Source organism: Acanthopagrus latus, chromosome 7 (genome assembly GCF_904848185.1).
Source record: "Acanthopagrus latus isolate v.2019 chromosome 7, fAcaLat1.1, whole genome shotgun sequence".
Taxonomy (NCBI): domain Eukaryota; kingdom Metazoa; phylum Chordata; class Actinopteri; order Spariformes; family Sparidae; genus Acanthopagrus; species Acanthopagrus latus.
Window position 1 is genome coordinate 6,773,578 of NC_051045.1, and position 19,560 is coordinate 6,793,137.

Below are 19,560 nucleotides of genomic sequence, written 5' to 3' on the forward strand. Positions count from 1 at the left end.
TAACACGATATCTCAACTTTACTCAAGAATGATGTTTGGGTATTTTAAACAACTGTGGGTGTAGGCTTCTTACCCTTTAAACAAATGGTAACATTAAAGTGCCATGTTGTTTTACAGCATTTTATGACATCAAATTCAATTAAACTAGCTTATTATCAAATTTGGAGGAAACATGCAAAAACCATGAAACTCAGGAAGGTAATATAACAGAATGAACACTCAACAGTCATGCCAAAATCAAGGACGCCTAGTCTGAGGTGAGTTACAACAAGAAGGCAGAACAGAACATGTAAAAACACAAGAAGACAGAATGATTCATTACAAGTAAAGGGAATAAAACAGGCAAAATCACAGAAAAAAGTGGACACAGGAGAAGTAATGCAAAAATAGAGATAAATGAATAAATGCAATTAATAAAGGATGATAAGAGGAGGAACAATTAAGGGCGGAAAAAAGAATAAAATGTAACAAATAGATGAAAAATGAAAGGATACATACAGTAAAGTATCGAGTAAAGACATCACATAACTACTTTGTAAACAGAATAAAAACAAATAAAGATGAAAAATCACTTAAAGTAATTTACAAGAATTTACTGAAACTAAATAGAGGACAGGCTACTATCTTAATTTTACAGCTAGTTGTATATGAATCCAGAAAAAATACTGAATTTCTAAGTTATGAAACTTTATAATGAACAAACAGTAATGTAACAAAAAAAAAGGTCATTTCTTCTCCTCACTGAGCTGCTTACACAACAACACAGGAATAAGATAACAACGTAACACTACGTCAGCGGCTACGCAAAATTACTACGTTTTCTTTTGATGCCTCATGACGTCTCTTTAAAATGAACTGGAATTTATTTCATCGTTAAAAAACACGATTTGGTTGGTCGAAGCGTTAGTTTTTGTTTCGAATGACTCCTTTTAGTCACTTGCATGTTAAAACACTGCACTTGGGCAGCTCTCGGTGTAATTACACTACTCTCGGTGGCGTACGTGCGTACTACTTTCAGGGAGTAAACGTGCGGGACGTGGTGTGAAGATGAAGAGGTTGTGCTTCGGTCGTGAGAAAAAACTAAGATGGCGTCTCGTCAAGAAAGATAGGATGGCCTGAGGAGAGTGATGATGTTGGTCGGGAAATGATTGATAACGACATAATTGATAAAGTTTGAGACTCTCGTTTACTATCAAACGAACCCCTGCCATCACTGTTGTGAGCCGGTGTGTTCCACAGAGCGGAGTATATGGAGTAGTGAGCCCGAAAAAACGGTCAACTTTGCTAGCAAGCGATAGCTAGCCAACTGGACCGAGCACAGCTGGCCAACGTTAGCTAACCACCAGGCATCACAACAACAGAGGAGGAAGAGCGGCCGCTAGCCCTATCATACCCCGGGACATCGAGGTGTCTTCGGTCAGTCACGGCACGGCATCGGGACATTGTAGTGTACTTAAAGGGATCATCATATAACTGCATGTGGCATTTGCTATTGCAATAACATCTAACTATAAGACTGATGTTACCTGGCTGTTTGATAGTGTCGATTTGATTATGTAGGTTAGCTTGCTTGCGATTGTATTATTGACTTTTTTTTCCCCCTCAGCCACCCAGTCAACGTTAGCTAACTAGTGCTAGTTATCTAAACCCGTGGGAGACGATGGGACTGGGCTGAGAAACCGGAGGCCTCGATGCTAACGCTAGCATAAAGCGGTGTTGTCGCCTCTGATAGCTGAACAATAGCTACATCTTCATGATTGCAGGAACAACAGAAATGAATGACACTTGGCTAACGCACTACAAGTGATTGACTTCGACAGATCATTTTCATTGTTTCTCTTGTTATGGCTGTTGCTGGAAGGTAAGGTTAGTTTTAACACCAGTTTTCCCAAGTTTAGTGGCTAGGAGCTAACAGTTGTCAGCTAACTGTTATATATGTGATTGAGTAATGTTAGCAAGATGTGAGGCAACATCGACCTTAAAGTGTGACTGTTTGGTTTCTGCAATCGAATAATTGTGTCATTTGTCTCCTCAAAGCTTGTTAATCAGTGTAGCCCAGCCCACTGGCGAGTGGTGATGCATTCATGGCCTTCTATACCTTAGGGTTCATGGCTTCCACGCCATTGTTTGTCTGAAGGCCCATAAAGGATCAGATAGATGGGAAACATGTCACTGAAGTCCCAACATCAACTTGTGCTTATTTTAATCGTATTCTCTATAATGGATGGCCAGTAGATGAATGATTTGTCTATGAAGACTCTTATCTGTACACTTTACAGGAAGAAGTGTTTGTTGCTAAAGTGCAATCAGACATTTTATGTTTACTTCTGCTTTTGAATCAATTGATTGCTGTTCTGTATTGGGGCTGATAAATCGCGACTTTGAAGTTTTGTCTCTTTCCTATATTGGGTCTTGTTGGTTCACCAGAGCATGGCATTTGTTTTGTTGTGTCTGGTGTTGGGGGAGGGGTTCTCAACAAGAACCAAAAAAATCCTCATCCCCTGAATCCCTGTGTCTGTTATGTAGAGTTTAGGGGAAAATGATAAACAATAAAACATCCAGAGATACTAACTGCCATATATTTTAAGGAGGCAGTTTTACAGTGCTTTTGTACAGGAAGTGATGAATTTGTCAGGGTAAACAAATGCGTGACCTGTTGAAGTAGCTGTGTGATATGCTGTGTATTTCCTGATACACTTGATTCAGTTTGCTTATGATTAAATTAAGCTGGCATGATGCATTGCTTTTGTAAATTTTGATCTGTCCAGAAATCTAAAAACAAAATAAGTATCTGGAGGTTTATGAAGTTGCAAAACAAAAGTTAGGGCATTACATTATCTTTTTATTCAAGGATTTAGAGATTTGTATTCTCTAGAAATTAAAAACAAGTTTTACACACATCAAACGCTTTCTAGGATCTAGTGTTAATGCTGTCATGTCCATTAGTGATTCTGCCCTAGTTCACCAACTTGTTTTGCATTGTCGATCTTCCTCTTGTCAGGGCAATGGAAGGGGAAGAGTTTGTGCCTCCTCCGGAGTGTCCAGTTTTTGAGCCATCATGGGAGGAGTTCCAGGATCCCCTGGGCTACATCGCCAAGATACGTCCTATTGCAGAGAAGTCTGGAATCTGCAAAATTCGACCTCCACCAGTAAATATTTGCCTGTGCTTGGACATGTTCCCTTAGCTCAACGTGTGTAGCATGCACCAAGCTAAAAAGTATTAATCTAGAAGTGCTAAATCAAGAGTTCACAAACTTGCTCTTTCAGTCCTGTAGATGTTTTATGATCATCACAGAGGCAACATGGATGGATTTTTCTTTTATGCCTCCGCAGAGTTATTTTGAGTTAGCAGGCTTCACAGACCAGCTTGGTTGTCAACTTGGAGTTTCCTAGTCCAACATTTTGTTGTGTTGTTGCGAAGGCAAAAATAATCATACAGCAGGGTTGCATTTATGTAGTATATTTGCACAAAAATGTGTTATATAAACCAAAAGTCTATAAGAAGTGATATTAGTGAGTAGTAGCTAGATTAACACTTATGTTCAGTTGCATTTATGTAAAAAGAAAAAATTGCATTCTTTACTTCTTTCATGAACGTTGAAATGATCTATTTGTAACAAATGCACTAAAGCATTACATTACAAGGATTACATTGCATTGTTGGAACGTGATTTGTATTGAAATTCTCCAATCGGATCTATAAAGGTACATTTTAAGTTTAATCTTTTGCACCCATATAGGACTGGCAGCCTCCGTTTTCAGTGGAGCTGGATAGCTTCCGCTTCACACCCCGCATCCAGAGGCTCAATGAGTTGGAGGTATGTTCTGTCTTTGTATATTGTTAGTTGTACATTGCTGACAGAATGAAGTTGTTGGTGAAATGGACCATAGTGAACCTAGTCGTTCCTTTTGCATCTCATTTAAGGCGGAAACCAGAGTGAAGCTGAATTACCTGGACCGCATCGCCAGGTTTTGGGAGATCCAGGCATCGTCCTTGAAAATCCCACATATTGAAAGACGCATCCTTGATCTTTTCAGCCTGTCAAGGGTAAATTAATTCGATTAAAATGAATGTTTTCTATGCAAAAATGATATTTTACAGCAGATGTAGTTTTTCTTTCATTGCCTATGATTGGCTGTCATATAAAAAAGTGCTTCTCTGTTCCAGGTTGTGACAGATGAAGGAGGTTTTGAGATGGTGTGTAAGGAACGCCGCTGGGCTCGTGTTGCCCAGAGGCTTGGTTATCCTCCGGGCAAGAACATCGGTTCTCTGCTGCGCTCGCACTACGAGAGGATTGTCTACCCCTTTGAAATGTTCCAGTCTGGTGCCAGCCTGCCGGTATCACTCTACATATTCTTGTTTCTCCTTTTTCTGTAGTCACTATATGATGAATTGTACATTTAACTATGATAGGTCACATGCAGAATGTTTGGATGTGTTTTTTATGTAAATTCTTTTTCTGCTTCATCTATAGCATTGCAAGCCAAAGCACTATGATGGCGAGGATGTGGATAAAGAGTACAAGCCCCACTCCATCCCCCTGCGACAGTCTGTGCAGCCATCCAAAATGAGCAGTTATGGACGCAGGGCAAACCGCTGCCAACCTGATGTGAGTGAGAGATCCAAATCCTACTTGTCATACAATACATTTGCATACCTCTGTGACCAACAACTGTACACTCAGTGTACCTGGGTCACCTAAATATAAATCTCTGAATTATATTTCCATATACGCCTGACCAGAGAACAGTAAAATTTTGTTTTATGAAGCTGCTTTTCAAAACTCCAAAAACTGCATGGGTTTGGTGCAACTGATCCACCAAAAGAGGACTCTGTTTCAGTTGCGGCTGTGCATTAAAGGTGTTCATTTCAAACGTGTGACTTACTTTTATCTATTCAGGCTGTTATTTAAGCGCCATATGGAGGCAACTGAACTAGCTTGAGTTTCCTGAAGACGTTACAACTTTTTCAGAACAGAACTGAAGCTTTATTGCCTTCCAATAGCACTTAAATATACCATGACCCGGATGACATCAACATATTGAGGGTGTTTTATCTATTATTCTTCTATCAGGGATGGTTTCTCACAGGGTTTAAACAACACATCAAAATTCTTGCCAATGATGATATTATCTCTATTTGTTTTATTAGCAGTTACTAGCTTAGTTTAATTTTTAACAGACATTTGTGTTATACTAATAAATGTGCAAACTAAAGTGTGTTTTTTTGATTGAAAAGATCTGCAGGTTTTTTTCCAGGACTGAAAGCCTCGGTGTAGAACAGATACATACTTGCTATTTGATGATAAATATTTGATGATTTGCACAGCAAACATAGAAGGCTGACAGTCTTTTATGTTTGTTACCATTCAATGGTCCACTGACTGTTAATCAGCCAAATGAATAACAAGAGAGCTTTCATCATTAGAGGCTAACAAAAAGTCAAGTGTTTTGTTGGATGATCCTCTAACGTGTCCGATGCTGTCATATTAACTATCTCTCTGTGCTAATCATGTGACCTTGTGCATCGGTTACAGTGTAGTATCTGGAAAATGTGATAAAGCACTCAGAACGCATCCCAGCCTGCTTTCTCTCCATGCTGCCATGCTGCTGTGCTTAACTCTGCTGTTTTTGCTCTCCGTCCCATGGCTTATTTGTTGTCTGCTTTGCTCTACTTCCTTCTATCTCTCAAGTAGAGACACAATTGTTTCACAGGCCACATTTCAAACATTTCATTTGCATTATGTTTCCATTACAATCCTGGACCAGCCTGCATTCTGTTATCAAATGCTTGTTACATGCATTTCCCTCCGTAACCCCTCCCCCTCCCCAGTTGTTATTGACCTACTCATCATACTTTGAGTACGTAATGCTCGCCAGTGGATTTTACTTTATTAATTTACAATGCAGGAATACATCTTTTTTTTTCTTTTGCATATTTACTTTTATACAGAACTAAAGAAAGTTCGATGTAGATTTTTGGAAAAAAGATGTCATGAGATGATTGATGCAATTTAAATTGCTTGATTTCTCTTGTTCTCACTACCTAAATAACTTAATTGGGACAGTATCATTAGGGTTGATAATGTATTTATTAACAGTTGATTACATTTTAAAGCATTCCAGATGGGACTGTATTTGATACTATTTTAGCTTAACTTCAGAAAATATCCACGTTAAGATCCAGATCCATTAGCTGGATTTTGTGATGCTTGGTGTCATGCATGATGGCAAAATTATCCGCAGACCCTGATATCTCATATCCAAACTCCTTCCCAAACCCATTTTTGTTTGCTGCCAAAGCTTCCCCATTGAGAATAAATGCTGTTGGTGCAGCAGCTGAGTCATCCATCAGTTGTTGGCAGCAACTCGTAAGGTCAGGGCCGAGATAACAGAAATACTGTCTCAAATAATATGCAAATGTGTTTGTATCAGAAGTTTGTCCACAATGGTCTGAAAACACATGGTCTTTCAGAATGCAAACTGAACAAGACAGACCTATGCAGTTTGATCCAAAGCTTTACTATAAGCTTTAAGCAAAAAAAAACAAAAAAACTTTGAATTTGAAAAAATAATTTAATATCAATCCACAAAATTTCCTGTAGGACCCATAAAGGTCCAACATCAGATGTGACCCTTGTCTCATGATGTGTCCCAGTGGTATTTTTCCTCCAACTACTGGCTCTGTTCTTTCCAGATTCTCTCCCTTCCTCTCTCATCTCCTTTCTCCTCTTGTCTTAGTTTATTGTTGCTGTTATTGTCTCCCCTTGCAGGGTCCAGAGGATCTGGCCCCCCATCCTCTCACCACTGGCTCTCAACTCATCTCTGCGGTACTGCCTCTTGAGCATATGAGCTCCCCCTCCCCCCGCCTCTTTTTTCTAGACCACCTCACCCTCTCTGGTGTTGTCTAGATGTTTCGCCTTATTATTTTAACTAACCACTGAAACATTTCATTAACATGCATTCATGCGCCTCTAGTTTCTCACTAATATGGTCACATGACTGTAACGGAAGTGTGGCCATAAAACAGCCTCTGTGGCATTATGATAATAGTTGGTGCAGGTTATTAAATCAATCAGTTATCCTCAATTTGTAAACCAGACAGTGAACATGTTTGTTCTTCATGATCCAAAGGACTGTTATTAAAAATGACATCACAGAGTCTCCTGATTGACAAAAGGGGTTTTGAGGCCTTGTCAGTGCGGTTTTAGGTATTTATAATACAGTTTTTATGCAGAACTTATGGCTGAGTCTTGAGTTTATGAATGTATGCAAATTTGGATCCCAGTAGCAATGTTGTTGAGAACTAACGTTTTAGATTTCCTAAGTGGCACCTTCCACTGTAGACTCTAAACTGCCACTTTATCCCCAATTGCCAGACACACTCTGCTACTCTAGATGTTTGGGCTGAAGCGCTCTCCAGCGTTCTCTTTTTCACCCATGCTTGTACTCTGTGGTTGTACTTGGCTTGAAGTGCTTTGTCGCTCAGCTGTCTGTGTGCCTGTTCACTTCTGCTCCTTTGCCTTGCCGTCTACTTGCTAAAGCAGTTAACAGTGTGGCTGCATGCGTTCTCTTTTGAGTGCACTCACACAGAAGAATCTAGTAGTGTTTGATTTTACTTCCCAAGCGCCATATTCTGAGGATTGACACTTAAATATAGGGAGTTTTAAAGAAGCCTTGAAGAAAAGGCTTTTTGGTGACAAAATTGTTGATGGCTTCTAAGGTTTCTTGTTTGCCCCCCACCACCAAGGCCTGATGATCTGCTTTTTTGTCTTATGATTTTGATCCCCATCCCGCTTGCAGAGTCAACTGATCAACAAAATTCAGGTGCTCGGGAAAGATCATACAGTGTAGAGCAATGTAGAGTGCCACTTCATACAGGCGCTTAAGTCAAAAATAAGCTTGTTCTTCCATTACCCTACTCGGAAAAGAGTCTTGATTTCTGTCCCTCATGGCGTTGCATCTGTTCAGTTTTTGTGTCATGAATGGACCTAATGATGTTGTCATCACATGCATACATGAATTGTCTTGTAGGAATACAGGTTGAGCTCTGACTGCATACAAACTACTGACTTCTTGGTGCACACTTGAATTGTAAAAGCATTGAGACTGAAGGACTAAACTGCCACTCTGAAAGCAGCTGCGTTTTAGATCTACTCTGTGATTACTGGAAGTGATGTTAAGACCTGTGTTTCCACTTACAATGCTGATTGCACCTGATTTGTGTCCACTGTTTGCAATCATGTGGCATGTAAGAACTAGCGCCCCAAAATATAGCCAAAAATCAAATGATAATAGTGATGTAAACTTTTGAGCAACAATATTTATTCATTTGTTCATGAAATGGAGGAAGTCTAAAATGACAGCACATTCATTGCAACATTAAATCTCATTTGTTTTGCCAGTTTTTTTGGGGGAATGATACAAAACAAATGTTTTAAAGGAGCAGATTGTTTTAAAACAATTTTCACCAGGATGTCTCCAAACATCCAAAAGCTTACTGTTCCAAGAAGATATCCAGTGCAGTTCACTATAAACAAGACCCTCTTGGGATGGGTACATAGAAGTGAGAAGAGAAAATGGGATTATGATCTGATTATGAGCCATGTCAAATGCTCTAGTGTCAGAGACAAAGTCCAAGTCTAGACTGAATCTGAAAGGAATCGTGCCTATTCTGTATTCTTCCCACATTCCACCGGGTATGTCTGCGTTGCCTTCCCGCTACATCATGGCAGCCAGAGCTGATAATGGCCCTTCTAGACAATGCTTGTGGTTTCACCAGGCACTGAGTTTCAGAAGCTTCGCAGAAGCGGCTCTCCTCTGGGAAATAATAACAGACACAATTAAAACAGCCAAAAAAAGAAACAGTTGAACCATATAGCCTACTCACCCATGATAGAAGCACAAAACTCAGGAAAGAAATGTCAATATAATCAGAGTGAGGTTAAGGATATCAGACAGGCATGCTTCTAAAATGCTCCTAGTGAGGTATGGAGCCAGGTGGATAATGAGGCCTAAACCGAGTTGCACTCACAAGGTCATAGAGACGTGCTCGGTGGAATCAAGGCGTCGCTTTTGATGTAACTTCAAAGACACATTGCAGTCTTTTGCATTTAGAAAAGTTTTAAATGTGATTGGAACAGAAAACAACTCTGACAACAAAAATTTGTGTTTGTATGTGGAACTGACAGCAGATCAGCCTCTCCAGTCTGCTACGAGAGCAGCCGGAGACAGACTGGGAGTATAAAAGCCACACACACACAAGAAAAAGCTTAACTGGACATGGTCAAGACCAAAGACGTAATAGTCTGCAAGCCGGAGATAATGGATAGAAAAAACGTCTAGACTGCAGCTGTTTTTTAAGCCCTGCTCTGCGGTTTTAATTCCCCATAAACAGCTAATGTTAATAAGTCCAGCTCAAGTAAAAAAACAAAAACTGATAAAACGGTGTTAATAAATAGCTTGTGCATGTTGTGATATGTAAATGTTTCTCTATTAAGCCTTATTATCAAAGAGAATTTCAGAAAACTTCATGACAAATGTCAGCCTAACTTAAGTATATTTTTTGCTTTTGACTTACTGTCCTCTTTTCTTGAATTCTAACAGTCAAACACTAAATAATCTATATAATAACTGTATGCTTGCAACTTCTGGTGACTGTGTCTTCTGGTGATGGGTCTTAATCTTTTTAAGCTTTCACTGTGATGTAGGCTAACTTTTCCTTACTTTCTAACCAGGCACAATTCCCTCTTGTGATGCATTTCTATGCTCTCGTGTTTTTACTGTTTGGCTTAGACCCTTGCTTTGCTCTGTGTGCTTTGGAGAGTAGTTGTAGTCCATCTTATGCTTTCGTGACGAAGATGTACTTTGATCTGCAGCCTGAACCAACAGAGGAAGATATAGAGAAGAACCCAGAACTGAAGAAGCTACAAATCTATGGCGCTGGGCCTAAGATGATGGGACTTGGACTGGTGGCGAGAGACAAAGGCATGCGGAAGAAAGGTAAGGGCAAATTCCTGCCGCCTGCATTTGAAAAAAATGAATAATAAATGCTTGTCAGATATCTAAACATTCCCTGCTCTTGCTCTAGATGAGCTGCCTCAAACGCTGACCATCAAGGAGAACGTGTCTCCTGCTCCTGGTGATACCTCAGTCAAAGCAGAGCCACTGGCGTCTCAGGAGAAGCAGAGTGACGGGAGCACATCGAGCCCCCAGCTGCCTCCCCCCAGCGTCACTGTGAAGACAGAACCGAAGAAAGAAGAGCCAGAGGAAAAATATGGGAAAGAGAATGATGACGAGGAAGATGAGTCTGATAAACCATGTACAAAAATGACCATGAGGCTGAGACGCAACATCAACAACCCACAGTGTGTAAGTAGACCAAAGGATGCTCCCAGGGCAAACATGGTTTCTGTCATCAGGTATCTGCCATTTTTCTTATCGGGAAAATGTGTTTAAGTACAACATGTTTTAATCTCTCTGGTTAAACTAATTGTATTAACGGTTCACATCGTGCATAAAGACAATTTTTTACTTAAATTGTGCAACAGTGGAATGAGTTGGTTGTTGATTCCCATCTTTAGATTGTGAAATACTGTCACTTTAGTGTGGTGATTCAAGGCATCTAGAGGTCTAGAATGAAACCAAATAGTATCTTCCAGGACCTGTGAACCAGCTCCAAACACACACTCTGAGAACACAATTTATTCTCAAACTACCATGAGAAGTAATGATTCCACATGGCTGCAAACACAATGCACTTCACTTATGAATGCAGGATTTTGTCTGTGAAAGGGATTGGGACTCTCCATTTCCTTGACAATTTCGCCAAATTTGACCCGGTCACTGCTTCACAGGGAATCGTGGCGGCCTCTCCATGCAAAAGTGAGCCACGTTCACTGGGTCAAAGCCCTCTAGTCAATGTTTTGTGCTGTTCTCTTACTTTTTCAAAGGTGGATTCTTTTGTGTGTCGGATGTGTGGTCGAGGAGATGATGACGAGAAACTCCTGCTGTGTGATGGCTGTGATGACAACTACCACACCTACTGTCTACTCCCCCCACTCACCGATCCTCCCAAAGGCAACTGGCGATGCCCCAAGTGTGTGGCAGAGGTAAGTAAAGATGTTTTGAAGCACTTGTTTGTGTTGTTAATACTCAAGGTGTGTTTTGTTAGATTTCTTTTTACTCATGTGACCAATCTTCTTGATCTTCCCGCTTTTTACCTTAGGAGTGCAAGAAACCTGCAGAAGCATTTGGCTTCGAACAGGCTACACGAGAATACAGTTTGCAGAGCTTTGGGGAAATGGCAGACGCCTTCAAAGCCGATTACTTCAACATGCCTGTCCATGTGAGTGCCCTCACACAAAATATATCACCCATTGATTATCACTCTTCCCTCTTGGTAATAATGTGAGAGACTAATCTCTATCCTGTGTGTCGTTGTCCATGTAGATGGTTCCCACTGAGCTTGTGGAGAGAGAATTCTGGAGGTTAGTCAGCAGTATCGAGGAAGACGTGACAGTAGAGTACGGCGCGGACATACACTCCAAAGAGTTTGGCAGCGGCTTCCCGATGAACAATGGAAAGAGGAAGCTCACAAAGGAAGAGGAGGTACGCGCATCATTGTTTTCCTCTGTAACCTTTCATGAAATCTTTTGCATGAATAGTCATTATTGTTAGAGGGAGGGCAGCAACATCCGGTTTGTGATTACATGTTGAAAAAATACATTTTGGATAACAGCACAGTTTTGGTTACATTCAGCAGTAAATGAGAGAACTGTGAGTTTGCTACTTGTAGTAACGTTATTTGGCTGTCATGGAGATAAGTAGGTGTTTGGTTGAGATGATGGAGTATCTATGAAAAGAATCACAAAATTTATGACTAAACTCTGCTGGCTGACACCCTCAGTTCCTCAGTTTCTGAATATTTGAAATGGTTTCAAAACTGGTTCTCTGCAGTATTGATACAGTGCCAGCTGCGCTTTCATGCTCTGTCTTTCCAGCAGTGAGTTGAAAACGAATTTTTAAAGGCCTAACCTAAAGAGACCAAACCACAAATCTGCTGAAAACTAATATGTAATTTCTTTTAATGCTCAAAAGTAGGTCAAAAAATTAAAACAGGAAATCAAAATTGATCAAATCCAGACAAAGTCCGACCTTAGACAAGACCTTTACCACATGACTTTATGTGTTATCTGTCATTTACAATGGAGTTGAGTATTTTATCAAAAGTTATTAATATAATAATGTTCTCATTTTAGATCATATGTGTAAGTTATTTAGCAGCCTTTTTTATAACCATAGTCCAGTGCTGAGTTGTCAGTTTTCCTCTGTCGTTCAGGAATACGCCCGCAGTGGCTGGAACTTGAACGTGATGCCCGTGCTGGAGCAGTCCCTGCTGTGTCACATCAATGGAGACATCTCTGGGATGAAGGTGCCCTGGCTTTACGTCGGTATGGTGTTCTCAGCTTTCTGCTGGCACATTGAGGATCACTGGAGCTACTCCATTAACTACCTGCACTGGTAATGAGCCCCTTTTTTTTTATTGTTTATTGTTTTGGACTTGGTCTTATGTTGTATTCAGAGGCTTATAACATCAAATATGAAAAACTGTAAAGCTCCCTCTGTGTTCTTCACTTGTTCCTGTCTATTATTTCCAGGGGTGAACCAAAGACTTGGTACGGGGTTCCATCTGTAGCAGCTGAGCGTCTTGAGGAGGTGATGAAGAAGCTGACGCCAGAGCTGTTTGAGTATCAACCCGACCTCCTGCACCAGCTGGTCACCATCATGAACCCCAATATCCTCATGTCTCATGGTGTACCGGTCAGTCACATAAACACACGTATACACAGCAGAAGTACGGTCTGTTGAAAGGTTCTCTTGGATTGAGCTCAGTGTTTCTGATTGACAGGTTGTACGTACCAACCAGTGTGCCGGAGAGTTCGTCATCACCTTCCCCCGAGCCTACCACAGTGGCTTCAATCAGGGATATAACTTTGCTGAAGCTGTTAACTTCTGCACTGCAGACTGGGTACGTCCATTCACACTTACTATCTCGCATCATTTCACTTCAGTAATGTGTAATCAACATTCCTCTTCTCTCTCTCGTTCAGCTGCCCGCCGGACGTTCCTGTATTGAGCATTACCGGCGTCTGAGGAGGTATTGTGTTTTCTCCCATGAGGAGCTCACCTGCAAAATGGCTGCCAGCCCAGAGAAACTAGACCTCAATCTTGCTGCAGCCACACACCGGGAAATGTTCATTATTGTTCAGGAAGAGCGGAAGCTGCGCAAAAGTCTGATGGAGAGGGTAAGGGTTCCAATCCATAGACCTTAGGATGGTTTGTTTATATTTTTCATGCTGTGTGATACTGTGCTGAATTAGTCTGATGTTATAATGTTTTTAGGAGAATTTGAGGGGAACTTATAAAGTCTGTGTGGTGTATACCTGCAGGGCATTACTGAAGCAGAGCGTGAGGCATTTGAGCTGCTGCCTGATGATGAGAGACAGTGCGATAAATGTAAGACCACATGCTTCCTTTCTGCTCTGGCCTGCTCAAACTGTCCCGAGCATCTGGTGTGTCTCTATCACACTCAGGATCTTTGCAACTGCCCCACTGACAAACTCTACCTCAGGTACTTATCTCTCATGTAGTTGTGGGCGCACTTACCCATAATATTACAGCAGTCTTTCAATAGAAAATGCTATTTTCCTTCTAATTGTCTGTTCCCCTTTTACTTTGCAGGTACAGATACACCCTGGATGAGTTGTTAGGCATGTTACACCGATTAAAGGTTCGGTCTGAGTCCTTTGATTACTGGGCCAACAGAGTAAAGGAGGCACTCGAACAGGAAGAAGGAAACAAGATAGGTGAGAAAAAAACAAAAAATGAGTCCCTCAGAAAACAATTGAAAATGTTGATCTTTTTAAAGAAATAGTAAAACTAAAACATATTGTTGCGTTGCAGGAATTGAGGACCTGGAGTTGCTGAAGGCAGAAGCAGCAGAGAAAAAATTTCCAGACAACGAACTCCTTCGGAAGCTCAACACTGTTCTGAAAGACATTGAACGCTGCCAGCGGACCAGTACTGAACTCCTCAGCGACTCAGAGACCAGGTATGATGGAACACAAATTTATCATCTACGTGAGATGTTCAGTCTCATGCACTTACACTTTTCCCTGTTTTAGTGAGACTAAGATGACTTTGGCAGAGCTGAAATCCGTAGTAGAGACGATGCAAAACCTGCCCTGTGTGATGACCCAGTTGGAGGAAGTGCAGGTGAGAGGTTCTGTCACTCTGAGCAGCTAGCTTGTATTTTCTCAGATTTCAGATGTTTTTTATTTATATTTTGTGCCCTTGTGTTTTACCTCTTTGCCATCTGATTTTCAAGGCGGTTCTGCAGACAGTGGAGGATTTCCAGAGCCAGGCTCAAGAGCTGGTCAACGACAAGAACTGGAGGAGGGACTCCCCACCACCTGAGCAGCTGCAGACTTTGTTGGAGCAGGGGGCCAAACTGCCTGTTATTGTGCCAGAGTGTAATTTACTCCAGGGCCTAAAGGAGCAAGGCCACTGGCTGGCAGAGGTGAGGCGCACCTTAGGCACAGAAGGAGGGGAAAGGCAGGAGGTGACACTGGAGGTGTTAAGGAACCTGATGGAAGCAGGCTGCAACGTGCCCCAAAGTGTGTCTGTGGAGACTGCCATGGCTGAGCTTCAGGAGCTGCTCACGATTGCAGAACGTTGGGAAGAGAAGGCACAGATCTGCCTCGAACAGAGGTAAGACCAACAAGTCAACTCATAAATGTTTCTATAGAACTTCACCTGCCGCAGGGGTTGTCAGAATTTTTCACAACACGTTTGTCCTGTTGCAAGATGTCAAAATGACTTTAAGGTTTTGTTCCCCCAGGCAAAAGCACCCCCTTTCTACCCTGGAGGCAATAGTAAATGAGGCACAGCTTATTCCAGTCAAGCTGCCCAACATTCAGGCTCTGCAGGGTTGCCTCACTCGAGCACGGGCCTGGGTAACCGACCTTGAGGAAATCCAGGTACAAAAAACATTTCTGGTTTCTTTTAGATAAGCTTAATTTTTTTTATGCTTATTTTTTATTCTCCCTCCTCTGTAGTATTGCGATTTGTAATTAAATGGCTCTCATTTGTTTGTTCTAGAATGGGGAGCATTACCCCTGTCTGGATGACCTCGAGGGCCTGGTGGCTATTGGGAGGGACTTGCCGGTCTTCATGGAGGAGCTAAGACAGCTGGAACTGCAGGTAGCTAGCGCTCACTCCTGGAGGGACAAGGCCAGCAAGACTTTCCTGAAGAAAAGCAGTCCGCACAGTCTGTTAGAGGTGGGTAACTCCAAGGAAAAATTTAATTACATCAGAATTAGAAACTAAAACTGAGAGCGTGCATTAAAGTCCAGTGTTGCCCTGCAGGTATTATGTCCGTGTGCGAAAAGGAGAGAGAGGCGAGATGAAACGGAGCCGTTGGATGAGCCACTAGAAGACTCTGATACCAACACACTGGGCCTCTCTGCTCAGGACCTGAGGGACCCTGCAGCTATTGTGAGTTTATTGAGCATGTCTTTGTCTAACTTCTGGTTTTTGGGTGTGTGTGTTTCATTCATAAATAGTTGCTGTGTATGCAAGTATGAATTTGTGTGCCTTGACTCCAGGTGATGGCTTTCAAAGAAGGGGAGCATCAGGAGAAGGAGGCACTACTGAGGCTACAGACGTTGAACATGTGTAAGTCTGGACATAACACTGCAAGTTACAAGGAGGACAAGGAGAACGGGAGGTGGGACGGTGCCATGGAGACGGACACATCCAGTCACTCAGAGAACTCTCTAAAAGAGAACGGCAACAGTAACCACACCTGCACCACCCCTCCTCAGTCGGTGTGTGTGTGCGCCGCTCAGCCACGGACCCCTCAACTCCGCTGCCATCTGTGTAAGGACTGGTTCCACGGTGGCTGCGTTCCTTTCCCCTCCCTGCTCCCCTCCTCGGGACCACCCATGAACCCCCTCTGTTGGTGGGACTGGGACTCGCGCTTCTTGTGTCCGCGATGCCAGCGGTCACGGCGCCCACGCCTGGAGACTATCCTGGCGTTACTTGTTGCCCTGCAGAGGCTGCCGGTGCGTCTGCCTGAAGGAGAAGCACTGCAGTGTCTCACAGAGAGGGCCATCAACTGGCAGGGCCGAGCCAAGGAGGCGCTGGAGACGCCGGAACTGCAGCGGGCGCTTGAGAGGCTGCAAGAACTCAAAAAGACTCTCCGTAGTGAGAAAGAGGAAGACACAGAAAAGGGGACAGAGGGGAGCTCGGTGATTGTGTTATCGGACTCCGAGGGAGGGGAGGGAGAGGATGGAGTCATTGATCTGACAGAGGAATCCCCCAGGAAGAACGCCAAGCAAAGCAACGGCACTCAGGTTAACACCATGTTCTGACTCTTTGTTCTGCCTCAAGCTGCCTGAATATAAATATTAAATTCTATCCAATATTCTTTCGTTGATTGTTTCAAACTGTATCCAACCTGCCTGTCTTGTGTTTCCTTTTTGCTCGCAGGCTGGATGTGAAAATGGCGTCGGCAAGAAGTCTAATGTTACTGGTAAGATGGTGTGCTGATTCCAAAGTAACATTTAAAGTGGACTTGTCCCACAGATGCCAGCCCTGATAAACTTTTCTTTCTGCTGACTCTCCAGGCGTTGGGTCACTGCTGCCCCTGCTGCCCTCTCTAAAAGGCCAGGTAGTGGAGCTCTCACCAGCCACCAGGGTCCAACTGGAGGAGCTGCAGCTGGAGGGAGATCTGCTGGAGGTGTCGCTGGACCAGACACTCCTCATCCACAGAGTCCTGCAAGCCGCCTCTGTTCCACCCAGAGAAACACTGCACACACTCATTCAGGTCAGCAGAGTAAACCTTTTAGGGGGCGAGATGATACCCTAATCTTGAAAGGTACATTCGAACAAAGTAACCTAAACAATAAATAGCTACATAATCAACAACAACACGAGACCTTTTGCATTTTGGTATCAGGTTACTTCTATTGAAACAAGTCTATTGCACCCGATAAAGAGTATTGGAAACTTAATAAAAGGTGCCCTGTGGAGCTTTCTGTTTGAAACGTTCATTGTTAACATTAGTGTAGCACTCATCATTAATCAGATAATCTCTAATAATGTTTGTTTTTTAATCGGTTCCATTTTTAACTTTGATTAATCGATTGATCGTTAACTTCCTTGTTTACATTTTGTGTCTGCTTCTTTTCTGGCACATTGATGGATTGATTGAGTCGAACGGCATAGAACTGTTGGTGTAAATGTGTGTAATGTCACCTGTGTGCACCTGCAGAAGATCAAACAAACCACACATAAAAACATGGCTCCATAGTGAAACCAAAAAAACTCCACAGGATGCCGGTCGTACAAGATCACACGCTCCTGTGACTGACAGTATTCGCTGAAATGTGATGAACCGTAGATGCATTTGATAGAAGCGTACTGCTGAACTTCCAATAGTCTGATTTAATCAAATAAATGCAGTTTTCTGATCAGATTTGATGTGTTTATTGCCTTATTACATTTGTTTGTCCACCTCGACATCCTCTTGTCTAATATTCTTGTCCTCTCTTCCTCTCTCTCTCTTTCAGATTGAGCTTGAAGAGCAGAGGCGAACCGGCCGCGGACGAGCCAAGGACTCCAAAAGGAAGAGGAAGAACCACAGAGGTGGCAGCGGGGAAGGGGCGAGAGAACGGTCACTGGATGCCTCAGAGTCAAAGAAAACATGTCCCCTCAGCCTCAGCCGCTCCCCTCACTTACCGGCCCAGACCAGTCCAGAGGTACTTGCTTTTTCCAGTTTCTGGAAACTCACATACTTGCAAATAAATGTTTCTTTGAGATAAACATTTTAACTTTTTTTTTTTTCCTTTGGACAGATTTTGTGATGAAGTCAACGCTGGAGCCGTTTAATCTGCAGAATCGAAAAAAGGAAAGAGCGTTCTGTGCCAGAAGACAGTGTCAAGTTATAGAAAGATGCAGGACATCCCTCCCTCCCTCCCCCGATACCCTACATCTCCCCCCCTCATCCCTCATTCATTTATTCAGACACTAACAGAGCAATGACTCTTCTTCTACACTCCACTGTCCCGTCTGACACTCAGCCATAACTCACCCATCAAAGATTTTGTTCAGACTTGTTGTCTTACCCAATCTTTACAGACCACCCCATCTTCCCCTGGACCCATTTTCCCTGTAAACATATAGAGACTGTGTTGGACTTACAGAGACCGGAGCGTCTCTGAGGTCAGTCAGTATGCTACGTTATCCCAACTGTATTAAATGCTAGTTCAGCCGAAGCCTGATTCAGTGCCGGCAGTTGCAGTTTCCTTTCACTCACCGGAGTTGGATAAGCTATGGGTTTACTTAGACAGTTCTGTTTTTGGACATGAATCCTGAAGCTGAGGTACAGCAGAGGGTTGTGACAGCTGATCCTAGACAACAGCACCGTGGTTACACTTGTATTTTTTTTTTTTTTTTGTTGTATTGAATCTTGTGTTTTGATGCTGTTTTGAGGGGAAATGCATATTGACTAAACTGTTTAAATTTTGGGAAGTGTTAAAAACAGGCATTCATGTTTTTGGTGCTACTTTCCCAAAATGGATATCTGTACCTCTTGGCTTTGTCTTTTTTCCTTCCTTCCTTCCCCTCGATGCCTTTTTTTCTTTCCTTTCTTTTTTTAAGCACCCATACTTTTTGACTTCATGTTTTACTCCTACTCAATTCAACCTCTTTTTCTCCCTCCCTTCCTTCTCTTTCTCTTTGCAAATTAAGGTAACTTCACTGTAACTCACTTTGTCACAAATTATTTTGTTTCTTGAGTTGAAATTATATTATTATTATTATTATTATTATTATTGATATTGCAGACACGCAGTTGTCGTGAGTTTGTGTATAAACTTTTCATTTTAATGTTGCCTTTATTTCTTTTCACTCTTGTTAGAAAAATAAAGGTTTAGAATTGTTTAGGATATGTTGACTCATTATTTCTCTCCTTGAAAGTCCTTACTAGAGTGCATACCTCCGCCAAGGCCATTCAGTCCAACCCAAAGGTGACACATTTTTTTTTTACTTTAAGTAAAAGTACAGATGTTTGTGTATAAAAAAACTACTATAAAAGTAGAAGTACTAATTAAACTCCTTTACTCAAGTAAAAGTAATAAGCTACAGGCTCTGAAATGTCCTCAAAAATTATCCCTGTGAAGGACATTTCTACCAACCACATCTGTGCAAAGCTGACTGAACCTGAACCTCGTCACGTCTTTTAGAGTTGTTTCATCTTGCTTTGTCTGTGATATATAGGTAGGTTGAAATCAGTCTTGAGATGTCGGGGAGGCGTCATGCAATGATGCAAAATATATCAACAATTTCCCTCGAGTGCATTAAAACGAAAGTAACACGCCTGTTTTGGAAATGTAAGGAGTAGAAATAAAAGATATGTGTTTTAAATGTAGGGAATAAAAGTAAGAAGATACACCTGGAACAATTCCACTTGGGTACAGTGATGAGATATTTGTA

At 42.0% G+C, this 19,560-nt stretch overlaps 1 protein-coding gene across 3 annotated transcripts; it reads left to right on the forward strand.

Annotated features, from left to right (window-relative positions):
- The first annotated feature begins 935 nt into the window (after nucleotides 1–935).
- Nucleotides 936–19,013, forward strand: kdm5c (lysine (K)-specific demethylase 5C). Of its 3 annotated transcripts, none has more exons than XM_037104319.1 (29): nucleotides 936–1,416; nucleotides 3,002–3,149; nucleotides 3,741–3,818; nucleotides 3,926–4,048; nucleotides 4,169–4,339; nucleotides 4,476–4,610; nucleotides 6,774–6,830; nucleotides 9,879–10,002; nucleotides 10,091–10,371; nucleotides 10,953–11,111; nucleotides 11,228–11,347; nucleotides 11,452–11,610; nucleotides 12,341–12,522; nucleotides 12,660–12,822; nucleotides 12,911–13,030; nucleotides 13,113–13,307; nucleotides 13,452–13,633; nucleotides 13,744–13,868; nucleotides 13,966–14,113; nucleotides 14,187–14,277; nucleotides 14,390–14,772; nucleotides 14,903–15,041; nucleotides 15,163–15,342; nucleotides 15,430–15,558; nucleotides 15,669–16,418; nucleotides 16,555–16,597; nucleotides 16,692–16,891; nucleotides 17,637–17,825; nucleotides 17,922–19,013. In XM_037104319.1, the coding sequence occupies exons 2-29, from the start codon at nucleotides 3,006–3,008 to the stop codon at nucleotides 17,928–17,930; spliced, it is 4,779 nt and encodes a 1,592-aa protein (XP_036960214.1). In that variant the 5' UTR covers nucleotides 936–1,416; nucleotides 3,002–3,005; the 3' UTR covers nucleotides 17,931–19,013. The 3 variants fall into 3 exon arrangements, with proteins under 3 accessions (XP_036960214.1, XP_036960213.1, XP_036960215.1); XM_037104318.1 differs by lacking the exon at nucleotides 936–1,416 and adding an exon at nucleotides 1,463–1,861; XM_037104320.1 differs by lacking the exons at nucleotides 936–1,416; nucleotides 6,774–6,830 and adding an exon at nucleotides 1,465–1,861.
- The last annotated feature ends 547 nt before the right edge of the window (nucleotides 19,014–19,560 follow it).

What these genes read in the sequence shown, in the direction of transcription:
- kdm5c (XM_037104318.1), top strand. An exon ending in GCAAAAGTCTGATGGAGAGG is followed by an intron (nt 13,308 to 13,451) that starts GTAAGGGTTCCA and finishes GTATACCTGCAG; the next exon opens with GGCATTACTGAAGCAGAGCG. An exon ending in CAAGAAGTCTAATGTTACTG is followed by an intron (nt 16,598 to 16,691) that starts GTAAGATGGTGT and finishes CTGACTCTCCAG; the next exon opens with GCGTTGGGTCACTGCTGCCC.